Consider the following 19,903-nt stretch of genomic DNA (forward strand, 5'->3'; position numbering starts at 1 on the left):
TAGATAGATAGATAAATCACATTTAAGGTCCTGAAATTGAATTTAGCTACAAAGAACCAAAGAAGTCTGGGTTCATCTAAACAGAAGGCTGGGTTGTTAACAGTGACATCTGACAAGTGTAAAGATTACAAACCACAGTGCCAAAAATGCCCTTGCAAATCTAGGGAGCAAATTCTGTTAGTAAATACACCCACTTACAAAAGAGTATTGGAATTCATTTCTTTTTTTTCTAAATAATGCAGCACAATCCTGTAACAAGAGGAGGAGAACTCTGGTGTGAGAAAAGTGTTTCTTAGCACCTATGAAAGAGCTTGGATAAGAAGTTTAATCACAAAGTTTACAGAAAGCTTCTGTTCATAACATTGTCAGCCTCACCAGCCAAGGATTATTTGAATTACAATTGCAGAGTCTTATTGCAGGGAAAAATTAAAACATATTCACGAGATGATTTATTGATTACTATTGAGGATAAATAAAACATATTCTGAGAGATGATGTTTACACTGAAAATTACATACCACAGCTATCACAACAGCATTCTATTAATCTAACAGCCAAAATACATGCAAAAAGAAAAGAAAAAGAAGAGAAAAGAAAAAGAAAGAAAAGAAAAGAAAAAGAAAAAAAAGAAAAAGAAAAAGAAAAAGAAAAAGAAAAAGAAAGAAAGAAAAAAAAAACAGTTTTTTTCTATTATAAAAACTGTTTTCTATCTGTTTAGCCTATCTGCCCAATTTTCCAGCTGAGAGGTTCTCACTGTTTTGAGAATAAATCTTTTTGTACGGTCACACTGTTAAAAAGACAAAGTGAAATCTTTCAAGGAGTAGCAAAACAAAGAAAATCCATTGCAATTACAAAACTTTAATGTGACAGTATAAAAATATGAATGTTGGCTGCCAAGTGTAAGTACAAATTTATACCAAGCTAGGTGGTAATCAATTATTCCTCCTTATTCTGTCTTTCCTCTGTGATGACTGATAAGGCACTTGTACTATTTTCTGACTGTAAATAAGAGCAGCAAACTCCTGATACCTCCAGAATTTCAGCAGACTTCATGAACAACTGCAGTACCAAAACTCTGCCACAAGATAGCAATACTTAACAAGCACTGAGTCAGATCTGGATTACATGAGAGGTCAGTTAAATAGATGCGTCTGTTCAGCGTGCTGCTTTAAGTCTCCAAAAATTCATTTCTTCAAAATAAGAAAATGAATGAGAACAGTGTAGAAATCTGCTTCATCTCAATCCTTGGTCAACACTTGAAGAAAAAACAAGCAGCAGTTGAGTATGAATTGGGAGCACTTATTCACAGAGGAGGCTGAGGGAAGACCCTATTGCTCTCTTCAAATATCTGAAAAGTGATTGTATTGAGAATTAAGCTTGGTCTCTTCTCACTGCTGACAGGATGAGGGGAAATGGCCTCAAATTGTGCCAGGGAGGTTTAGGTTGGGTATCAGGAAAAACTTCTTTACAGAAAGAGTTTTTAAGCACTGGAATAGGCTCCCCACGGAGGTGACTGAGTCACCATAGCTGACTGTGTTTAAAAACTGTTTGGATATAGTGCACAAGGACATGAATTAGCAGAGGGCTGTTAATTAAGGTAGTATAGTTAGGTTCCAGTTGGACACAATGGTCTTTAAGGTCTTTTCCAACATGAGCAATTCTGTGATTCTATGACTTGTCCCAACTTCTGCATATGTAAAAAAAGCAAAGATAATACAGAACAATTAAAAATACATACAATTTTCAGATGTGACAGAAGCCTCATGACGTCCGCCATATCAGCCAGGATGAGCAAGCGGGTCACAGCAGAAAGCAAGGCACGAGCAGCCCGCACCATGGTACCCCGCTTCACTGAGGAGCATGGGTCGTCTGCAAACTCTGAAGAGGCAATTCTCATTGTTTCTCCTAAAAATAGAAAGAAAGAAAGAAAGAAAGAAAGAAAGAAAGAAAGAAAGAAAGAAAGAAAGAAAGAAAGAAAAAGAAAGAAAGAAAGAAAGAAAGAGAAAGAAAGAAAGAAAGAAAGAAAGAAAGAAAGAAAGAAAGAAAAAGTCATTAAAGCTTTACTTTATTAAAGATTTTACTACTGCACTCTTAAAAATTGTTTCTGAAGTAATAGAATGTTATTCTAGGCAACACGTGGAAAACATCATCATGTTCATCCTTGTAAGGAATGGGTGATTACAACAACTTATTTATGAACAGTGTCAGCTAAAAAATAACAAACTGTAAATATATCAACTTGTGAAATGGGAGGAAAAAAAAAATAGTATTCAATGTAGAAATTTGGAGATCCTACTGATAATCCAATCTATGAGAAAAACACTCCTTTATCTTCATGGACATCAAAAGGCTACAGAAAATGACCAAGTATAGAATCATAGAATCATTAGGGTTGGAAAAGATCACTAAAATCATCCAGACCAAACATCAACCCTTCACAACCATGCCCCCTGGTGCCACATTAGTACTGAAACCTCACAGTTAAAATCCAAGAAGCTATCTCTGCAATTAGAAGCAATTTAGCCGTATCTGCAGTGTTGTGGACCAGCTGATGAGCCCTGCTAATGCCAGCTCTAATTAACTTAGACTGATTACGATGATGGTTCAAGATCCAAGCTGGCATACGGCTGTCTTGCTGTTAACTGCAGACCAACTTGGTTCTTTTCTAACCTTGCTGCTGTGTTAACTTGATAAAAGTAAGGGGCTGCAAGGGGCAAAGACAGTGCCAGATGGTACCTGCCTCACTCTTAGTGTAAATTCAAGTCTGCTTTTTGTATTTTTCTTTCTCCAGTTGCTGATTTTTCTTATATTATTTTATCATTATCTAGACCACAATAACTAACAATATGTTTCACAACAATTAACTATAGATCAACAGCTTTGTAAGTCAGATTTCCTATGGAAATAAGGTAAAGAAGAAAAAACAATTCAGAATGAGCTTTTATATTAACACAAACTTTGTCATTACGTTGAAAAAAAATCCTCCTTCTCTCCGGTGTAGAAACACATAAAACATTTCTAACGTGAAGTCAAAGCTTTGTTGCATTGCCTTTAAGATGATTATTGCATTCAAAAAATCCTCAGACAGCATAACTTCCCATAAGACAACACAAATAATGCAGAAGAGACTTAAGACAGCCCCAGTGAATTATTACCTTCAGAACTCTTTTCATCATTTTATTACTGTTAGGACTACATGTTCTTATAGTAATTTGTATGCAGTGTTTCTTAGAAGGCGAGGAACAAATGACTGTCAGATAAAGAGACAATAAAACAATATCTTAACATGCTTAAATGTTACATTGCTTGGCACTGAAATATCCAAGTTCTAGTTAGCTGGTCTCCAAAGGATAAAAGCAAAGTTGCTGCAGGATCACCAGAGTCTGCAGCACCTGAGTCCCCATGCTGAGTCCCATATGTTACCCATATAACAAAATTCAACTAGCAAGGACCAGTGAGGTCACAAATATTTTTCTGCAGTGCATTTTAAACTGATCAGTCACTGGAAAATTTATTAGTGTCATTTGGCTCCGATCATACTAAGGACTAGGAATTAAAATTTCCTAATCTTTTTAACTCAAAATACTCCACAGAAAGTGAGAGGCTGAGAGTGACCACAGAATTAATGAAGGTCTAACTTGCGGCCAACATTCTAACATTTGAATCTCCTGAGCTTTGGGTCAGAATGCGGACAACTGGATACAGCCGAGCAGTGTAACAGCTCAGAAGGAATCATCTTCCCTTTGGTCATTTATTAAAGGAATCTATCACAGCTTTAAGCAGAGATATAACTCCTAGAGCATATCTAGTTGATTGAAACTAAGGGAGTATATGCAACGATACGAAAATCTCACTACGGCTTTCTGGTATTAAAGCTCTAAAATTGGTTTCTGATCAAGATGGAACTGATTATGGACATCCAGCGACAAACCTTTTGTATGTGAAAGTATACTTGGTTTTAAGTACATCCAGGAAGCTTTGGAGTTTAGAACCAGATGCCTAAGAATTGTTTAAATTGAATTTTTGCACTGAAAAGATTTCCTGGATCTTTGCCAAATTTTCATTTTGTAGCTTGAGATGAATATTACCATTGAACTATAAAAGAAGTTAATAATATTTGCTAAAAGGCCAGTGGAACCAGAAAGCAAGCAGGAAAATTACCTTCTTGGACTTGATTATCCCAGGAGATATGGCTAGCAAACATGTTTGAATGAACTAGTGGATAGAGGCAGAATACATGTAGAGTCAAAACATCATTTATAGGTTAGATCTTGAAAGCTACAGTTAAGTGAAGAGAATCTCCTCATATATAATTAAGCAGAAAGTACTTAATATGTTCATATAACTAAGAAAAAAAAAATTAGAAAAAAAATATTAGGGAAAAAAAAAGATGAAGTTTTGAGCTTATAAAGAACCAGCATTTCACAGCCTAATAACCATAGAATAATAGAATGGCTAGAGTTGGAACAAACTTCAGATACCATCTAGTCTAACTTCCCACACCATGGGCAGGGACATATCCCTCTAGACCAGGTTGCCCAGGGCCTCATCCAATCTGACTTTGATCATCCAATCCAACCTCTAACACCTCCAGAAATGCAGCATCCACAGCTTCTCTGAGAAACAAGCTCCAGTGCCTCACCACTTTTTAAGTAAAGGTGGTGAAGAAGAATTTCTTCCTCTTGTCAAACCTAAATCACTCCTTTTAATTCAAAACAGTTCCCTCTTGACCTATCACTACTGGACCATGTAAAATTCATTCTCTCTCCCATATATAAGCTTCCTTAATGCACTGGAAGGCCACAGTGAGGTCTGCAAGGAGCCTCCAAGGAGAGTTCTCCAAGCTAAACAAATCCAGCTCCCTCAGTCTTTCTTCACAGGCAAGATGCTCCAGCCCAGCCAACATCTTTGAGAGCTTTCTCTGGACCCACTCTAACAGCTTAACATCCTTCCTGTGCTGGGGCCCTGAAGTCTGGATGTAGTATTCCAGATAGGGCTTAACCAGGGCTGAACAGATCAGGACCCTGCTGGCCACCCCTCTTTTGATGGGCTGCAAGTATGCACTGCTGGTTCATATCACCTTATCAACATTATATTAAAGTCACTTCTTTCCAAATTATAGATAAGGATGATCATGGCAAAGTTGTGCTGCCTGTCTCAAAGTCGCCTCTTTCTCTTGCATGTACCTTGACACATCTTCCAGAAAGATCTCCAGGCACCAAGCTGAGGCTCACCAGCCTGTGGAACCCACAGTATTTCTCACCACTCTTCATAAAAAAGGGAGTGATGATTCCCTTTTTGCATTCACTAGGAGTTCCCAGTCAACTGACAGCCACGGCTTTTCAAATTCAATAAAGAATGGCCTGGTAACTGCACCAGCACCATGTGATGCATGTTACTGGAGGGCAGTGACCGTCTACCAGTGCCAGTTAACCTATTCTGATCCTTGTACAACAGTGGTATTAGACCTCTCCTAGGCCAGGGGTTACATTGAAGCTACAGCTAAGAAAATTACATATCAGAGATTCTGAAAAAGGAAACCCTAATCTCAGTTATCCATTTCTTTCCAAATTCATTTCAAGTTGTTCTGTAGTCAGTATTAAATTACTTTTGATAAAAAATAGGTCAGTGCAAGAAACACAGACATCTTGAGTCATCAGGTCTGCTTCCTTGTTACTGCAGACAGTCATGTCATAATATAATTAATAACAACCTTAATATGATAATAACTACACTCATAAACTTATCAAGTTTCTGTCTTTGAAACATCCCAGACATTTAACCCCAATTAATCCTACTGGAAGTAGGAAATTCATTCTAAATGAATTCTAGCATCTGACATGTTTTTGTAGGCTTTACTTTTTTTTCTTTTTTTTTTTTTTTTTTTTCAATAAGAGCCACTTAAATTCTATACTGACTGCGTTTATAGCTAATTTATACCCATTTCTTCTTATGCCCCATTAGTCCCTCCATTTAAATGAGTATTTTCCTTCCACAGTGATTCCTATTGTCTTTTCTTTCCTCATGCATTTTTGTGATGAGCCCTGATTGATCAACGGTGATATTTCAGTCTCATCTTCTTGCACAGATTATCCACTTCTGTAATAATTTCATCAGACCTATGAAACGGCTGTTTCTAGGATATACATGATACAAGAGCCGCAGTTTTAGAGGAGATACCTTGTCATTCTCAGCTACTAAAAATACTTGATACCCTGGAAAGATTTGTATAGTTTTTTTTTGTAAGCGCATCATATTAGCAAATTTCTCACTAGGATTCATATACTGTATTCTCTGGCACCAAGTTTTGTGAACTAACTGTATGTTTCATTTACATTTCCTAAATGAGGAGTCTTTGTAGGCTTAGAAAGTGAGTTGTAAAACCTAGGGCACTCAGTAGAGGAAGGCCCTCTACACAGAAGAACTGCTCATCATTAATCAATAATTAAACAAACAAGCAAAGATAAATAAATAAGCAAAGAGAAAACACAAGAGAAATACTGAAATCTGGTATGTGAGCAATGACTGGATTTTTTTTTTTTTTTTACAGTTATTATTATTATTTAATGAAAGAGTTATTATGTAGGTGTTGAGATCTTATCAGCTTCATTCAGAAGGTTCAAACCTACTAATTACTTACAATTACTACCTCCTAAGATCACTGTCAAACCACTTAGGTTATTCTGATGAGATTTAACTGGGGAATTTACTCTATCCATCCTCACATTTTCGATTAGTCAGATTAAGTCATTTTTTCCAAATTAAACAACAGCATTTAGAAATCGAGTCTCCATACAATTCATTCCCATGGGGGGGAAAAGAAAAAAAAAAAAAAAAAAAAAAAAAAAAAGGTTTCCCTAGTTTTTCAAAATAAGCTCTCATTAAATTCAGGACTCAGATGAAGATGCCTTTACATTATTTATCGCGTATACATACAGGTCACACAGTAATCTATGTAGGGTAACTCAAGTAACACAAGCTTTAATTTCTGCAAATATATACATATACATATCATGGGATAATAGAAAAGTTCAGCAGATATTTGACTGATACAGCACACAGTGGTTCATCCACTCTAAAATCTAAGTGTCAAAAATGCAAGAGGAAAGGTCAATCCACTGCATGTCTCATACTGAAACCTATTGAAATTTCTGCTTCTCAACTTTAAAGATGGAATAAGGCTTCAGCCAACAGAATAATAAGTGAATACCATATACTGAGAGTGAAAACCAAAAGGAGAAAAACAGATGACATCAGCAAATCTTCATATGTATACACATATATATGCATGCACATATATTTAGAAATGGTTAGGCTTCCTATATTCTACTGACAATATTTTCATTACACCAGTAGCCAGGAAAGGTGCTAATAAACAACAGAAATGTGCAAGTATTCCATATTGTTCTTTGACAGACATAGGCAAACGCAAAGACGGATGTATATATCTGTATAAATATATCAAAGATCTGATCCACGTCTTAGAAAAACTATTCCTATTTTAGACCAGTGCAGTTTACACTGGAGATAATATACAGGGAAAAGAGAAAAGGGGATGACTGAGTTGATAACACTTGCTTCTTTTTTTCTTTTCATAGGAATATGTAAGAATGCTATTTTGGGCTAATGCACATTTAGGATTTAAATGTAAGCAATTATTTAATAAGAAAGAAATGGTCTAAATCTTATAATGGGTAATATACCAAGGAAATGCTGTTTTTCCAAAGGCTTTTATAAAGAAATATATATGTTGGGCACAAAGCAAGGATCTACCGAGCTTCTTATGATCAGTAAAACAGGATGATAACACAACAAGCACCTGGAAATAATTAGGGAATCCATGACAGCTTGATTGCATGTACCATTCTTGAACAGTTCTCAAATGAAAGGCAATAAAGGTTATGGTCTAATTAATCCATCTCCTTCACATTTTGTCTTTTCTTTTACATGTCCAAGATTAAATACGTGTGACAGATGATTTATGACCTATTTAGAGAACTGTCCTTGTAATAAGTAACAAAGTACTGTTATGTAGGTATTCTGAAATATAACAATGTGTAGACTCAAACTGATTTGCAGATTCCTTATAGAATACTAGTTATATTAGATGATCACCTGAGAGATTTGAGCAATCACAGTTGCTAATAGGCTATGTTTAAATAATGTAAGCAGATTTTTTTTCACCCTTTCTTCATGGATTAAGTCATGTTATTAAAACAAACAAATTAAACCTTCAGGATGCAAAGGTCCCCAGTTTTATTTGCATTGTATTCATCTAGAAATTCACCAAATTGGTTGATGACCATCCCTGTATTCTGTTTTTGATTCAATAATAATGCTCTAAATGCATTCTTCAATGGATTTGTTCTCACTGTCAGTATTCATTCTGCCATATAAATAATATATGATTATTTATTTACTGTCTTAAAATATTATGTTTTGCTCATTGTACTTTAAAATCCATGCAATTGAAATGAATGTATTTCAGTAGTAATCTCTATTTACATGTTCTATAATCATTTGTTAGCATTTGGAAAGCCAGTTGTAGAGCATTTTCATACTGAAGTATATCGTATACTTCCTAAAAATAAACAAACATTTAAAATGCTAATCAGAATTCCCAAAGCTTTACATGAATGACTGTTAAATCCTCACTGCTATACCCTTAAACCCTTTCTTAGAAATCTTTACTATTGTGTCTTCTAAACTTAATTCCCCTTTCATTTGCAGTTGGGATTTTGTTCCCTTTCTGAGGAGGAATGATCATTCTTCAATATGTTAATATATTTCAATGCCAGGAAAGGCCATGTATGATCTAGCTTGATCTTTTCCCATTAAATTTCTGCCACTAGAGCTGCATCTCTCTGGAATTGATTATACAAGCAATGTAGCTAACTTAAATTTGATTCACTTTACATTTGACATTTAGAATCAGTGATGGAAGATGAATATGTATTTTACAGTACAATGGATGTTATTAAAGCTAGTATATATTTTCTATTCAATATTTGCTTTACATCCAACACCACTACCATTTCATTCACTTCACAGACCATTGAAATTTATGATTTTAATTAATCCAACTACTTTTTTCCTAAGGGACAGTATAATACTGACTGCACAGAACTTGCAGCCATTTAGCCACAGATCTGTGAAAGCGTAATACAATTATTTCACAAATGCTAACTTTAGAAAGAACTTTTCCAATTAATAAGTCTGATTAATAGTTCACTTGAAACATCACTGATACACTTAAGTACAATAAAACATTAATTAAATTTCAATTCAAATGTAAATTGTTTTGGATGTGAGAACATATTACCATTTTTAATCCCTTTTGTCTGCAGCTCTCAGCTACTTCTCAGTCTATCATCCCTCTGGGATAAACTCTAGACCCGATTAGCCTTCATGGAATTGGAAAGTTGACATGACCATCAACATGAAAAGTTTAGAAGGTTGTGATTGATGCTAGGGAGCTTCTAAACAAACTGGGTTTTCTTAAGATATGAATAAACACAGCAGCCAATTTAAAAATTCAAACTCAACTGAGTCCATTTGTTTCTTGGCAAATGATAAAATTTAATGCAGCTGAACTCCAAAGTTCTGTTGAAGAAAAAGTTAATTGCTTTGTCTTTGGTTTTATCTTAGAGTAGCATCTGTATTGCCAAAATGGCTTTTTACTTGCTTTATTCCTGTGGTCTGATACACCGGATTGTTTAACACTGTGTGCAACATATCCTGCTCTCACAGTCAAACCAGAAGTGAACTCAATAGCATAAGATGCTTTCAAGGATAGCTTGGGTGTGAGTGTTAAGGTAGTTCAAATGCTAAGAGTCACAAAACTGTCCTACAATAATAAGAAAGAACCAGAAAGGAATTCTGCCATGTTAGAACGTGCTTAAGTGCACGATGTGCAGGAAGCGTGTTATTTATTTGTCCAACAAGATATTTTTCCATACATTTTGTTTAGTCCAAATGTTTAGATATTTTATTAAATACAGAAAGGTATTTCTTCTTCTTTCCCCAAATATAATCTATTTCCTTGACTTATTTCCCTTGGCAACTTTGACTGCTTCTTAAGATATTTAGTAGACATAAGGCCAATGGACCAGCAAATTCTGGTAGGCCCTCATGCAAAATACAACCTGAATGTCTCTTCCACAGGGAACATCCTTTTCCTCTAGTGGTCAAAAAAGCATCAATTAAAATGATAAAATAAGAAAGAAACAACTGCATTTAGACAACCGTGCAATAGAAACATGACCCCCAGACTATATTGCCTGCTGCTGTGGGCTCTTCTTTAATCCTTTCTAATTCTCAAACTCCGTAGTTTCAAGGATCTAATGTCATTACAATCATAAAAAATATCTAAAAATCTCACTCCTAAAACTTCAATAAGCAGACATCTGTCTGCTTTCCCTCACCTCCAAGAAAGACAACATAAACATCAAATATCAGTCTCATCTTTTGGACAGCTCTCACAACATGTGAATGAATATTCATATAGCAAATAATCCAGTGATGGCTAATTTCAATCACACAGTTCTGAACTAAAGCCTGTATTCACTGTTTTGACCTTTAAAGACTATGAAAACAAACTGAATATATTATGGAACTACTAAGGGATAAGCATATGTACAGAGTTGGGAGTTTTGTACATAAAATATTTACTTTTTGATAAAATCATGTAAAATTAATATATATATACATTTAAAATCTTTCTTGCATTTACACAATTCAGCCTTGTAAACCAAAATTGTTGATCACCTGAATTTTGTACAACTATCCAAATCTAATTTATTCTCTAAAATTCCAAGAATCTATAAGATATACACTCTTTTCCTTCTTGCTCCTTCCAAAACATTTGCAAATTATTGTTAGAGTGAGTTTCTTTCACACCTATCAATAGAAAACAATTCTGTCCAGGATCATTTCAACTGTATCTAAAACTATGTGAGCATAAAGCAATTTAAGATGGGAAATGAGGAACCCAGCTGTCTCTGCTGGAGACAGTCTTACGTTGATGGTGTAATTATCCAAGTTGGAATTTTGCCAGAAAATCAACACGCAATACTCTAACCCTGGCTTATTAATCCAGTTCTTTATGTCACTGAGCTAAATATAACATTGCACCTTGCATCAAAGCTGGTCTAGTTTATGCAGATCCAGTGTGCTAAGGAATAATGTTTGGTGTCTCCTGTTCTCTTCATTACAGACTCAGGTTTTATATACCCAAAAAAACTGCTCCACTTTTCTGACATACATTTTTCAAAGCTGAAACGTTGACAAAAAGATGTCTCTATAATTCTGCCCAATGTTATTTAAACTCTCTATTCCTCTCTCTCTCTCTCTCTTACCTGAATTTTAAAAAGAGTAAAAATGAATTTAACATTTGTCTTGTTATGAATTATAGAGTCAGGAATTCAAGAAGAAAACCAACATTCTCCATAGCACTCCTCTTAGATGTCTTTAACTCTTGGTTATTATAAAGCTCTAGTGACAAAGATGCATAAGGAGCTCAGACACTGCTAATGAACACGGTGTATAAGCCTGGATCAGAGAGCATGCAGCACAGTAGGTTAATGACTCTAAGACAGTATAAGACTCCTTGAGAGAGGAGCAACACTGAGTCAGCATCAAAACCCCAAAGGGAGACCACTATAATTTCAGAAGGAAAACTGAAAATTCTCCTTTAGAATGTGGCATAGCACACAATAAATAATGTAAGCAACAGGAAACTGAAGCCACTGACATAGGGAAACTGTGTTAAGTATTAAGACAACCAAGCACTAGAATTAAAATTCTAAAAGAAATCAAGGAACTAGAACAAGCAAATGAAGAACACTAATATAATGCTGTAGATAAAGAGAATGCAGCAAATACTGGACTTATTATGATGCACTGGAAATGAAATGGTTAAATAAAAAATATGCAGAAATGGGAAAACAGTGAAAACAAACAAACAAAAAGATACAGAGGATAGGAACAAGAAGCCTCAGGACAGAAGAGACTGAATTAAACTCAGATCAAGGTTTCCATATGCAAGATTTTACCCCTGTCCACTCATATGAGCACTGGAGTTCAGTTTTTAAGTATTGGGAGAAAAAATATAATCAAACAAGTGCTGGGGGCTTCACTGAACATCAGTGAGCACTTTATACCAAAGTCCTTTAGACTCTTCAAAATCTCAATTGGAAATCTGCCAGCCTTTTACTAAAACCTAAGAATTATGGTACTGGCAGATGGTATTTTTAGATTACAGGATTTAAAATGGAAAATACTGAGAGGTTCTTAATTCTGTGGTAGTAAAGATAATTATAATCAATGTCAATAATGGAATATTTTTCTTACGGGCATAGATTGAAAACATATTTTTCCTTCCATGTAAGTCTGAAAGCATCTGACATATGTTATTACCATTTGCAGGACATTTATCAGATGAAAACCATTGTACCAGAAATGTATATCTGGTATTTCTGAAATTTCAAAGTCTCGCATGGAAACAGTTTTCTTATAATACCAAATTAAATTTCAAAATTAAATTTTCCAAAACTGTGGTTAGTTCTGATGGCAAAGAAAGTGTTATGAGGGTCACTCTGAAAGTAATGTCTCCTACTGCCATGCTGTGCTCACATCCACTATTTGGTCTCCTTAAATGTTCAGATAGCATAAGTGAATGCCTATGGCTGAATGTCAGTATTTTCTGCATAGAAGGAGTCACTGCACACCATGTTTCATATTCATTTCCATGTCATACACTATTCTGTCAGAGAGCCCCTCTGCTGCCATCTATCACACAGCAACAAAATGTAACAGAATATTGGTGGGAAGGTTCAACCTCTACTGCCATACCACCAACATCTGCCTCTGACATCATGGGCCAACATAATAAAATAGGAGGCATTACTTTTGGAGCTGCTTTCGTGTTATCCCATGACTGACTGTTGCCCAACTAAACTACTTTCTGTAAAGGCACATATATTGAAACTTGCTGTTTTATTTACGCAGATTGAAAAGTAACGATAACATTTATCTTACTATCACCAACATCAAGACAAAAAATACATATATTTTATATTTGTGTATTTTCTGAATATGATAATCTTTATATACATTTCAATATATTCTCAAAAACACAGAATTCTTCTTTGCTATACTTGGTCAATAACTGTTTGATTTTTCAGAGAAGTATGGACCATAATACTAAACCTAGATGATAGAGCAGCTAAAAGGAAACTAAATAGATATTACACTTCAAAGTTAGAGCACATTTTACACTCGTGGCCAGTAATGAAGGTACAGTTATTTTAATATCTGTATATTCTATTAGAAATATAGTACAGTTGAAGACATAGTGGTTTCCACAATGCTATCAGAGATACATTTGTGTTGAAAAGATTCAACCATAGCAGTTAAATAATGAATTAGTTCATTCCACACACCTTGTTTGCGTACATCCTCTACAGCAGCAACCAGTTCCTCCTTCAGATCCTGGCTCTCTTTAGCAATTTGATCTCCTTTTTCTAAAAAGTTTTGAGTAGCCTGCTCCACGGAGGCAGCCAACACATGGGCCTTCTTGGAACGCCCTTTCTTTTTGCCAGATGGTCCTTTGTTGCTTGTGTTAACGAGCGTTGTTACCTTTGGGAAAAGAAGAAACAAAGCTTTCTGTAAGTTTGATCAATTCTTCAGTTCTAACAGCAAAATACACTGTTGTCTAATTCACAGTTTCCATTATTTTCTTTACTGGTGATATGATGTAATGGTCACTTGTATTGAATAAATATTATTTAAAGTTTTAAATCTGAAGGATGGCAGCGCATGCCCCCCAAAAAAGGTTTTTACTTTTAGCTCAATTTATTCTAGTCCAAGCAAATGAACAGTTAAACAGTGAACTAGAGAAATAATAGACATTTTTGTCCCTGGTCTTCATTTTAAATAATGACAAAGACAGAAAATGAAAACATAACAAAGGTCAGTAACTACTCAAAAAGAAATTGCTTCTAGAGATAAGTGCCATTGCTTATATTCGAGCAGTAACAAAAACACTGTAACTGTTCTCCGGACATTGACTATTTAGGGCAATGTTGCTTCAATATGTTTATAATAAATTAATGTAAACATAGTGGATAGCAGAATGATCGTACTTAGAATATTTACAAAGAAATGCACAGTGTTTTCATAATTTCTCCTAAAATCTCCTAATATAATTCCATATTTAATTGTTCAGGAACAGACCCGGAAACTTGAACCACACAGCTGAACCACAATACACACTTCAATACACTGAACCACATCACTTCATATTAAGTCGTATCTTTTTGATGGACCAAAAAATGTCACATTGCTCCAGTGACAGAACCATAGAATCCTTAGAGTTGGATAACAGGACCCAAATATCGAACCAGATATAATTCTGGTTGTTAAAACACAGTATTAGGATTTGGTTTTCTTCAATCCAGCTTGCTGAAAAGAGGGCATGTGAGGAAGTAAAAAATAACAGTGAAATAGAACAGGTTGCCAGGGCCTGAGAGCACCATACACACAGATGGACAAGGAAAAACTTCCTGGCCACAGCAAGTCAAAATTCTGCTATCCTTTGGTTTATTCCATTATTTATAACAAGAAAAGCTACTTTATTTCTTTCATGAAATTATTCCTCATTAACTTTTCTGAGGCTTCATTCACATTTGTTTGTTTTCTATTTAAGAATTTTATTCTTTGTGAACAAACACATACAATACTTTTGTAACCTAGCCCAGGCCTACCAATGGAATGGATTTCTCCAGTACATCATGTAGATGACTAAGAAAACCTTTCAGATGCAACAGGCAATAAACTGATTATGTATCTACTGAACAACTCATTAGAGACCTGAAGAGAATAATGCTAGAACTTCATCTTAATTATTTTAACTTCTTGAATGAACTAGAGGTAGACTGCCAGAACAGTTCAGACAATAAAGAAAAGATCTGAAATAAAGAAAACACTGGTCAGCAAAGTCATAAATGAAGTCAAATCAGACTACTTTATAGATCTCTCAGGTAGATACAAAAGTCAAAAACTAAAAGGAAAAAAAAAAATAAAAATAAAAAATTGAATACTTCAAATAGCACTAACACAAGTTATAGCTAGAAGAACTGAAGAAATCCCCTGAATACAGAAGGAGCAATTGAGTTGCACTTCACTTTTACTACCTTCAAAATAAATATTTTTCCATTAAACATAACTGTAATAAATGTTACAGGATTGTGCCATCAGCAGGTCTGCTCTTTCCATGAATGATTCAAATATAAAATCTGCTCTTTCCACCTAATCTTACCTGCAAAAGGGATACACATGTATTGTAAGATCAACTAGAAGTACTGAGGTGCACTATAAGAACAAGGACCATAACTACCATGGAATAAGATCAACTTTTGCTGAGATATAAACCATTCAAATAGGATGGAAACATAGAAATCCAGAGTGAGAATGAGCAAATAGCTATGATTACGAAACTAAGAGAAATAAATCCTTAAAAAAATATTGTACCATCATAATCTCAAAAAATATTTGATAGTATATATATATATAAATGCATTTTTATATATGTATGCATTCTTTATAAAATGTTTCTACATGTTGTATTTAGTATTAGAACAAAGTTCTCAGTAGAAGTAACAAGGCATTTTACATACCGCACACAACTCTCACCGAGCAACTTCAAATAAATTAGACAGAAAAGTAAAAAGAAAAGTAAATATCATGATTTAATTGACACAAACGGCATTGTGCAACAAGAGAGAATTTCAAATGGCTAAGTATGGAGCAAGAGCAGTAAAAATCCATGCATATGCAAAGCACTATAATCTTCAGAATGGAACATCTTAACCTTGCTAGCTGTAATATGCCTTGTATACTAGGAAAGAGAGTATGCATTGATTCCATTCCCAGCATAGTCACTCGTTCTGCAACTTAGTCATCCAGTCTCCCTTCTCCAGTTTAATTTTACTTCTTAATTCCAGATGTTCCAGTTTCCTTGGAAAATTATTCAATATCACATCCAGTTAAATGACCTTAATTGAAAAAACTAATTACATTGCTGAATGAAGGTTCCAAACTAATTTGATCAAAATAATAGGTCATTTTGGAGACAAACTCATTTATTACACTGAAAGTAAGCATGACGGGTTGGTTTCCTTAAGGAAAGAAAATGTGCGCTATGCCCTGATTAACATCTGCATCTTTCAGTTTCCTTTAATAAAAGCAAGATTTGAAATCTCTACAACAAATAACCATCTGTAGGTGTAAACACATTTCCTTCAAAAAAAGCCCACATTCTGAAGGCAATAATTGTAGCAAGTGGAGAAATATATTTACAGCGATGCCCCCAACATGGTGGGCTACTCCTAATGTACATCTTAAAAAAGGATCTGGCATATCAGAGCTAGAAGATGAGTAGTTCTGAGCACAGCAAAACATCTAAAATCTCCAGCTGCCAGAAACCCTATCCCAGAGCAATTTCTGAGCATAAAGAAAGTCTCAGGGTGAAGAAGGGACATGTAAAGAAAACATAAACAGCAGACACAGAGTATATACATCCTTTCCAAAATGTAAATATTTTCCAAAGGACATGATGAAATTTCCTAGTCTTGTGTCATGAGCCAGAACTCTCCACTGTAACTCCTATTGCTATGTGTGAAAAACTGAGAACCTCATTTGATGGTCATCTTCCTTGTGCATCAACTCAGAGAGAACTGCCATGGACTTATGGAACTGCTCGATACAAAAAAGGTTGGACCATCACCCTCTCTGGTGACCAGCAATAGAACCTGAGGGAATGGCATGGAGCTGTATCAGGGGAAAGTCAGGTTGGATACTGAGAAGTGGTTCTTCTCTGTGAGAGTGAAGGGGTGCTGGAGTAGATTTCTCAGGGATGTGGTCATAGCACCAGACTTGCCAGAGTTCAAGTGTTTGGACAATGTTCTCAGTCGTACTATGATGGACATCCATGTTTGGACCCAGGAGCTGCTCTTGATGATCCTTCTGGGTCACCTCAGACTTGGGATATTCTATGGTTCAGCCTTTAGAGAACCACTCACAAAAATACTGCTGTTTCACCAAACTGGGATATCTTTTATCAGCTTAATTGGAATGACATTAAACTACCAGGTTGAAATGCTAAGGAAGCAGTTCCTGCTCAAATTAGAAGTACCATTCAGAAAATTGAGAAATACTGGGGGAGGAAGACTTGTATCAGCAAAAAAGGAAATCATTTCCTTTCCAGTTTTAACAAAGCCCCACATCAGCCTATAATATATGCCGTAGAATAAAATGGGAAATAAAAGAAACAACCTGTTATCCCATTAACATTATGTTTGAATTTTTTTCAGCAATGTCTCCCAAGAAGATTAAAACTGCATTCATTTTAAATGCATTCATGGAAAAAGAAAAGAATAAGAAAAAAGATCATAGTTCAGATCCTTGGCAAGGCTTTAAAGCTAACTGGTTTATTTCAAATAACTTCTCCTACCTTTACTGGTACAACAGAAAGAATGTTGACTTCAATTTATTTTACTAATTAATGCAGATCTCACGAAAATTCAGTACAACTATCAAATATATCACTTGATAATTACCATAAACTCGTTTGGAAATCCTATAATGATCCTGGCTTTGTAATCGCACTAGGGAACCTCGTTCTTATTTTATTAAAGAAGCTTCACACAGTTCTAGCACAGATCTCTGCTGGAGAAACAGAACTTCACTAATTAATAGTTCGGTCTCATCCTCAATTAAGTCTTCCTTACACAACTCCAACAGCACAAAAGAAAGGTGAGGATGTCTTTGATAAAAGAAAAAAAAAAAAACCAACAAAAAACTGTATTAACATGGATTTCTCTGCTGCCAAGGTCATGTGCTGGGCAGGGATATCAGCAGTGAAAGGGGACAGAACTAGATCATGTACTCATCACAGTAATCCCTAGTCAGCAGCTCCACCTCATAGAAAAACATTCATGTCTGCGTGAATTAAACTGTCTTCCCTACAGATTCCTGAAATGAATGAAAAGCTGAAGAGTTGCAGTACTTTTCTCTAATATCAGATTGAACTGGATTAGTTAGTCAATATTTTCACACAGTCATAGAAGCAAAAGATCTTTTAATTTGGAAATGACCATTAAAGGCCAACATGGCCATCTCTCCTGCAGTGAACATGGACACCTGCAGTTCCTCCGTGTGCTCAGAGCCCCATCCAGTCTGACCTTGGATGTCTTCAGGGATGAGGAATCCACCTCCTCTCTGAGCAACCTGTGCCAGTGCTTCACTCAAAACACTAAAGATTTCACTTTAAAAAATCACTAATATTGTCTACAACTATGTTCCACAATATGCATATATTGACACTTCTGGCAAAGAAGAAATTATCTTCACTGCCTCACTGTATTACAAACCATTACTAATCATTCTGGATTTGCATTGATCACCCACCTTATTACCAATAACATATTATTTTTAAACACAGAATTTTAAATATTGAATACCCTGATCGGATAAAGTGGGATTTTCCAAAGGATGGACAATATTTAACTGCTTGTTTTTGATAAAGAAGGCAATTGCAATATGGCTATGCAAGTGTATATCATGCAAATAATTCAGGTCAGGCAATTGAATTAGATGATCTTTCAAATTCCCTTCCAACTGGATTATTCTAAAAGAATTGGAATCATAGAATCATAGAATGACCAAGGCTGGAAAAGACCTAAAAGACCATCTAGTCCAACCGTTCACCTATTACTAATAGCTCCCACTAAACCATGTCCCTCAACACAACATCCAGTCTTTCCTTGAACACCTCAAGGGTCAGTGACTCCACCACCTCCTGGGCAGTCCATTCCAGTGCCTGACCACCCTTTCTGAGAAGTAATACTTCCTAATGTCCAGCCTGAATCTCCCCTGCCGTAGTTTGAAACCATTCCCTCTGGTCCTATCACTAATGACATGAGACATAACTGGTTTGGTTGCAACAGGTGCAATGAACGTCAGGGTTTCTCTGAAAGACTTCTAATGGTTTGTAAGAAATTGTGCCATTTGCAACTGCCCTCCTGTTTTCAATAAAAATTACTTGCTCTTCCCAGAGGCATTTCTTTGAATATGAACAGCTATGAGTTATTCCTCTCTTCTCGTATACTCATGTATTATCAAGCTTCTGGAAATACCCAATGACCTGAAAAAATAAAGCCCTGACATTTTAGCATAGGGACACTTTAGCTTCTGGAGATACGATGCACTCAAGTGGAAGGCAGCCTTATTACCTCGGTGGCCACAGCAGTGGCATCAGCATCCCCCCAAGCACTGTTTTTAAAAATCCTTCTGTTTCTGAAAGAAGTTTGTTTCATCCAGGACAAAAATCACTACAGCTTCCTGGAAAAGCAATAATTTAATTTTCCAAATTTTCTTGCCATGCTGGATTTGGGGTTTATTCTTGGTTGGTTTAATCAAAATTTGTTTTCTTTGACTGGAGGAAGAAAAAGAGACTTCTCAAAATACACCATAAGATAAATAGACTAAAGCACAGGACTAAAGTGTTGTCATGGGCTGAAGCACTGTGGGAAGTTCAAAATCAAAGAGTGAACTAATCTGAACAATGCTTATGACCTTCACGTTGACCATCCAGAACTGGAGTAAAGCCATGGGGGACTGTTTGCTTTATATATCCCAAAACCTGCATGCTGCAAAACTTGCTTTATGATATGGCTCTCAGCAGTATCTCATTAGGCAATCCTACTCCAACCATGAGATATTACTGAGCAAAATGCAGTATAAAATGCTTTAAACAAATTACATCTTCTTCATTTACATGCAAAACAGAGGAGCTGCTAACTTGAGGTTTTTTTCCCTAGCCATGCTTAATATCCTGTGCCAC

At 35.6% G+C, this 19,903-nt stretch overlaps 1 protein-coding gene across 2 annotated transcripts in view; it reads right to left on the reverse strand.

The window, feature by feature from the left end:
* Window positions 1–19,903, reverse strand: part of CTNNA2 (catenin alpha 2) — a 424,920-nt gene that overhangs the window by 317,558 nt on the left and 87,459 nt on the right. For both annotated transcript variants that reach the window (XM_015862648.2, XM_015862647.2), the window contains exons 3-4: window positions 13,443–13,638; window positions 1,739–1,905 (exon numbers count right to left, since the gene is read on the reverse strand). In XM_015862648.2, the coding sequence (XP_015718134.1) occupies window positions 1,739–1,905; window positions 13,443–13,638 (363 nt within the window). The remainder of the gene's footprint in view (window positions 1–1,738; window positions 1,906–13,442; window positions 13,639–19,903) is intronic.

The sequence above is a fragment of the Coturnix japonica genome, chromosome 4, assembly GCF_001577835.2.
Source record: "Coturnix japonica isolate 7356 chromosome 4, Coturnix japonica 2.1, whole genome shotgun sequence".
NCBI classification, from domain to species: Eukaryota; Metazoa; Chordata; class Aves; order Galliformes; family Phasianidae; genus Coturnix; species Coturnix japonica.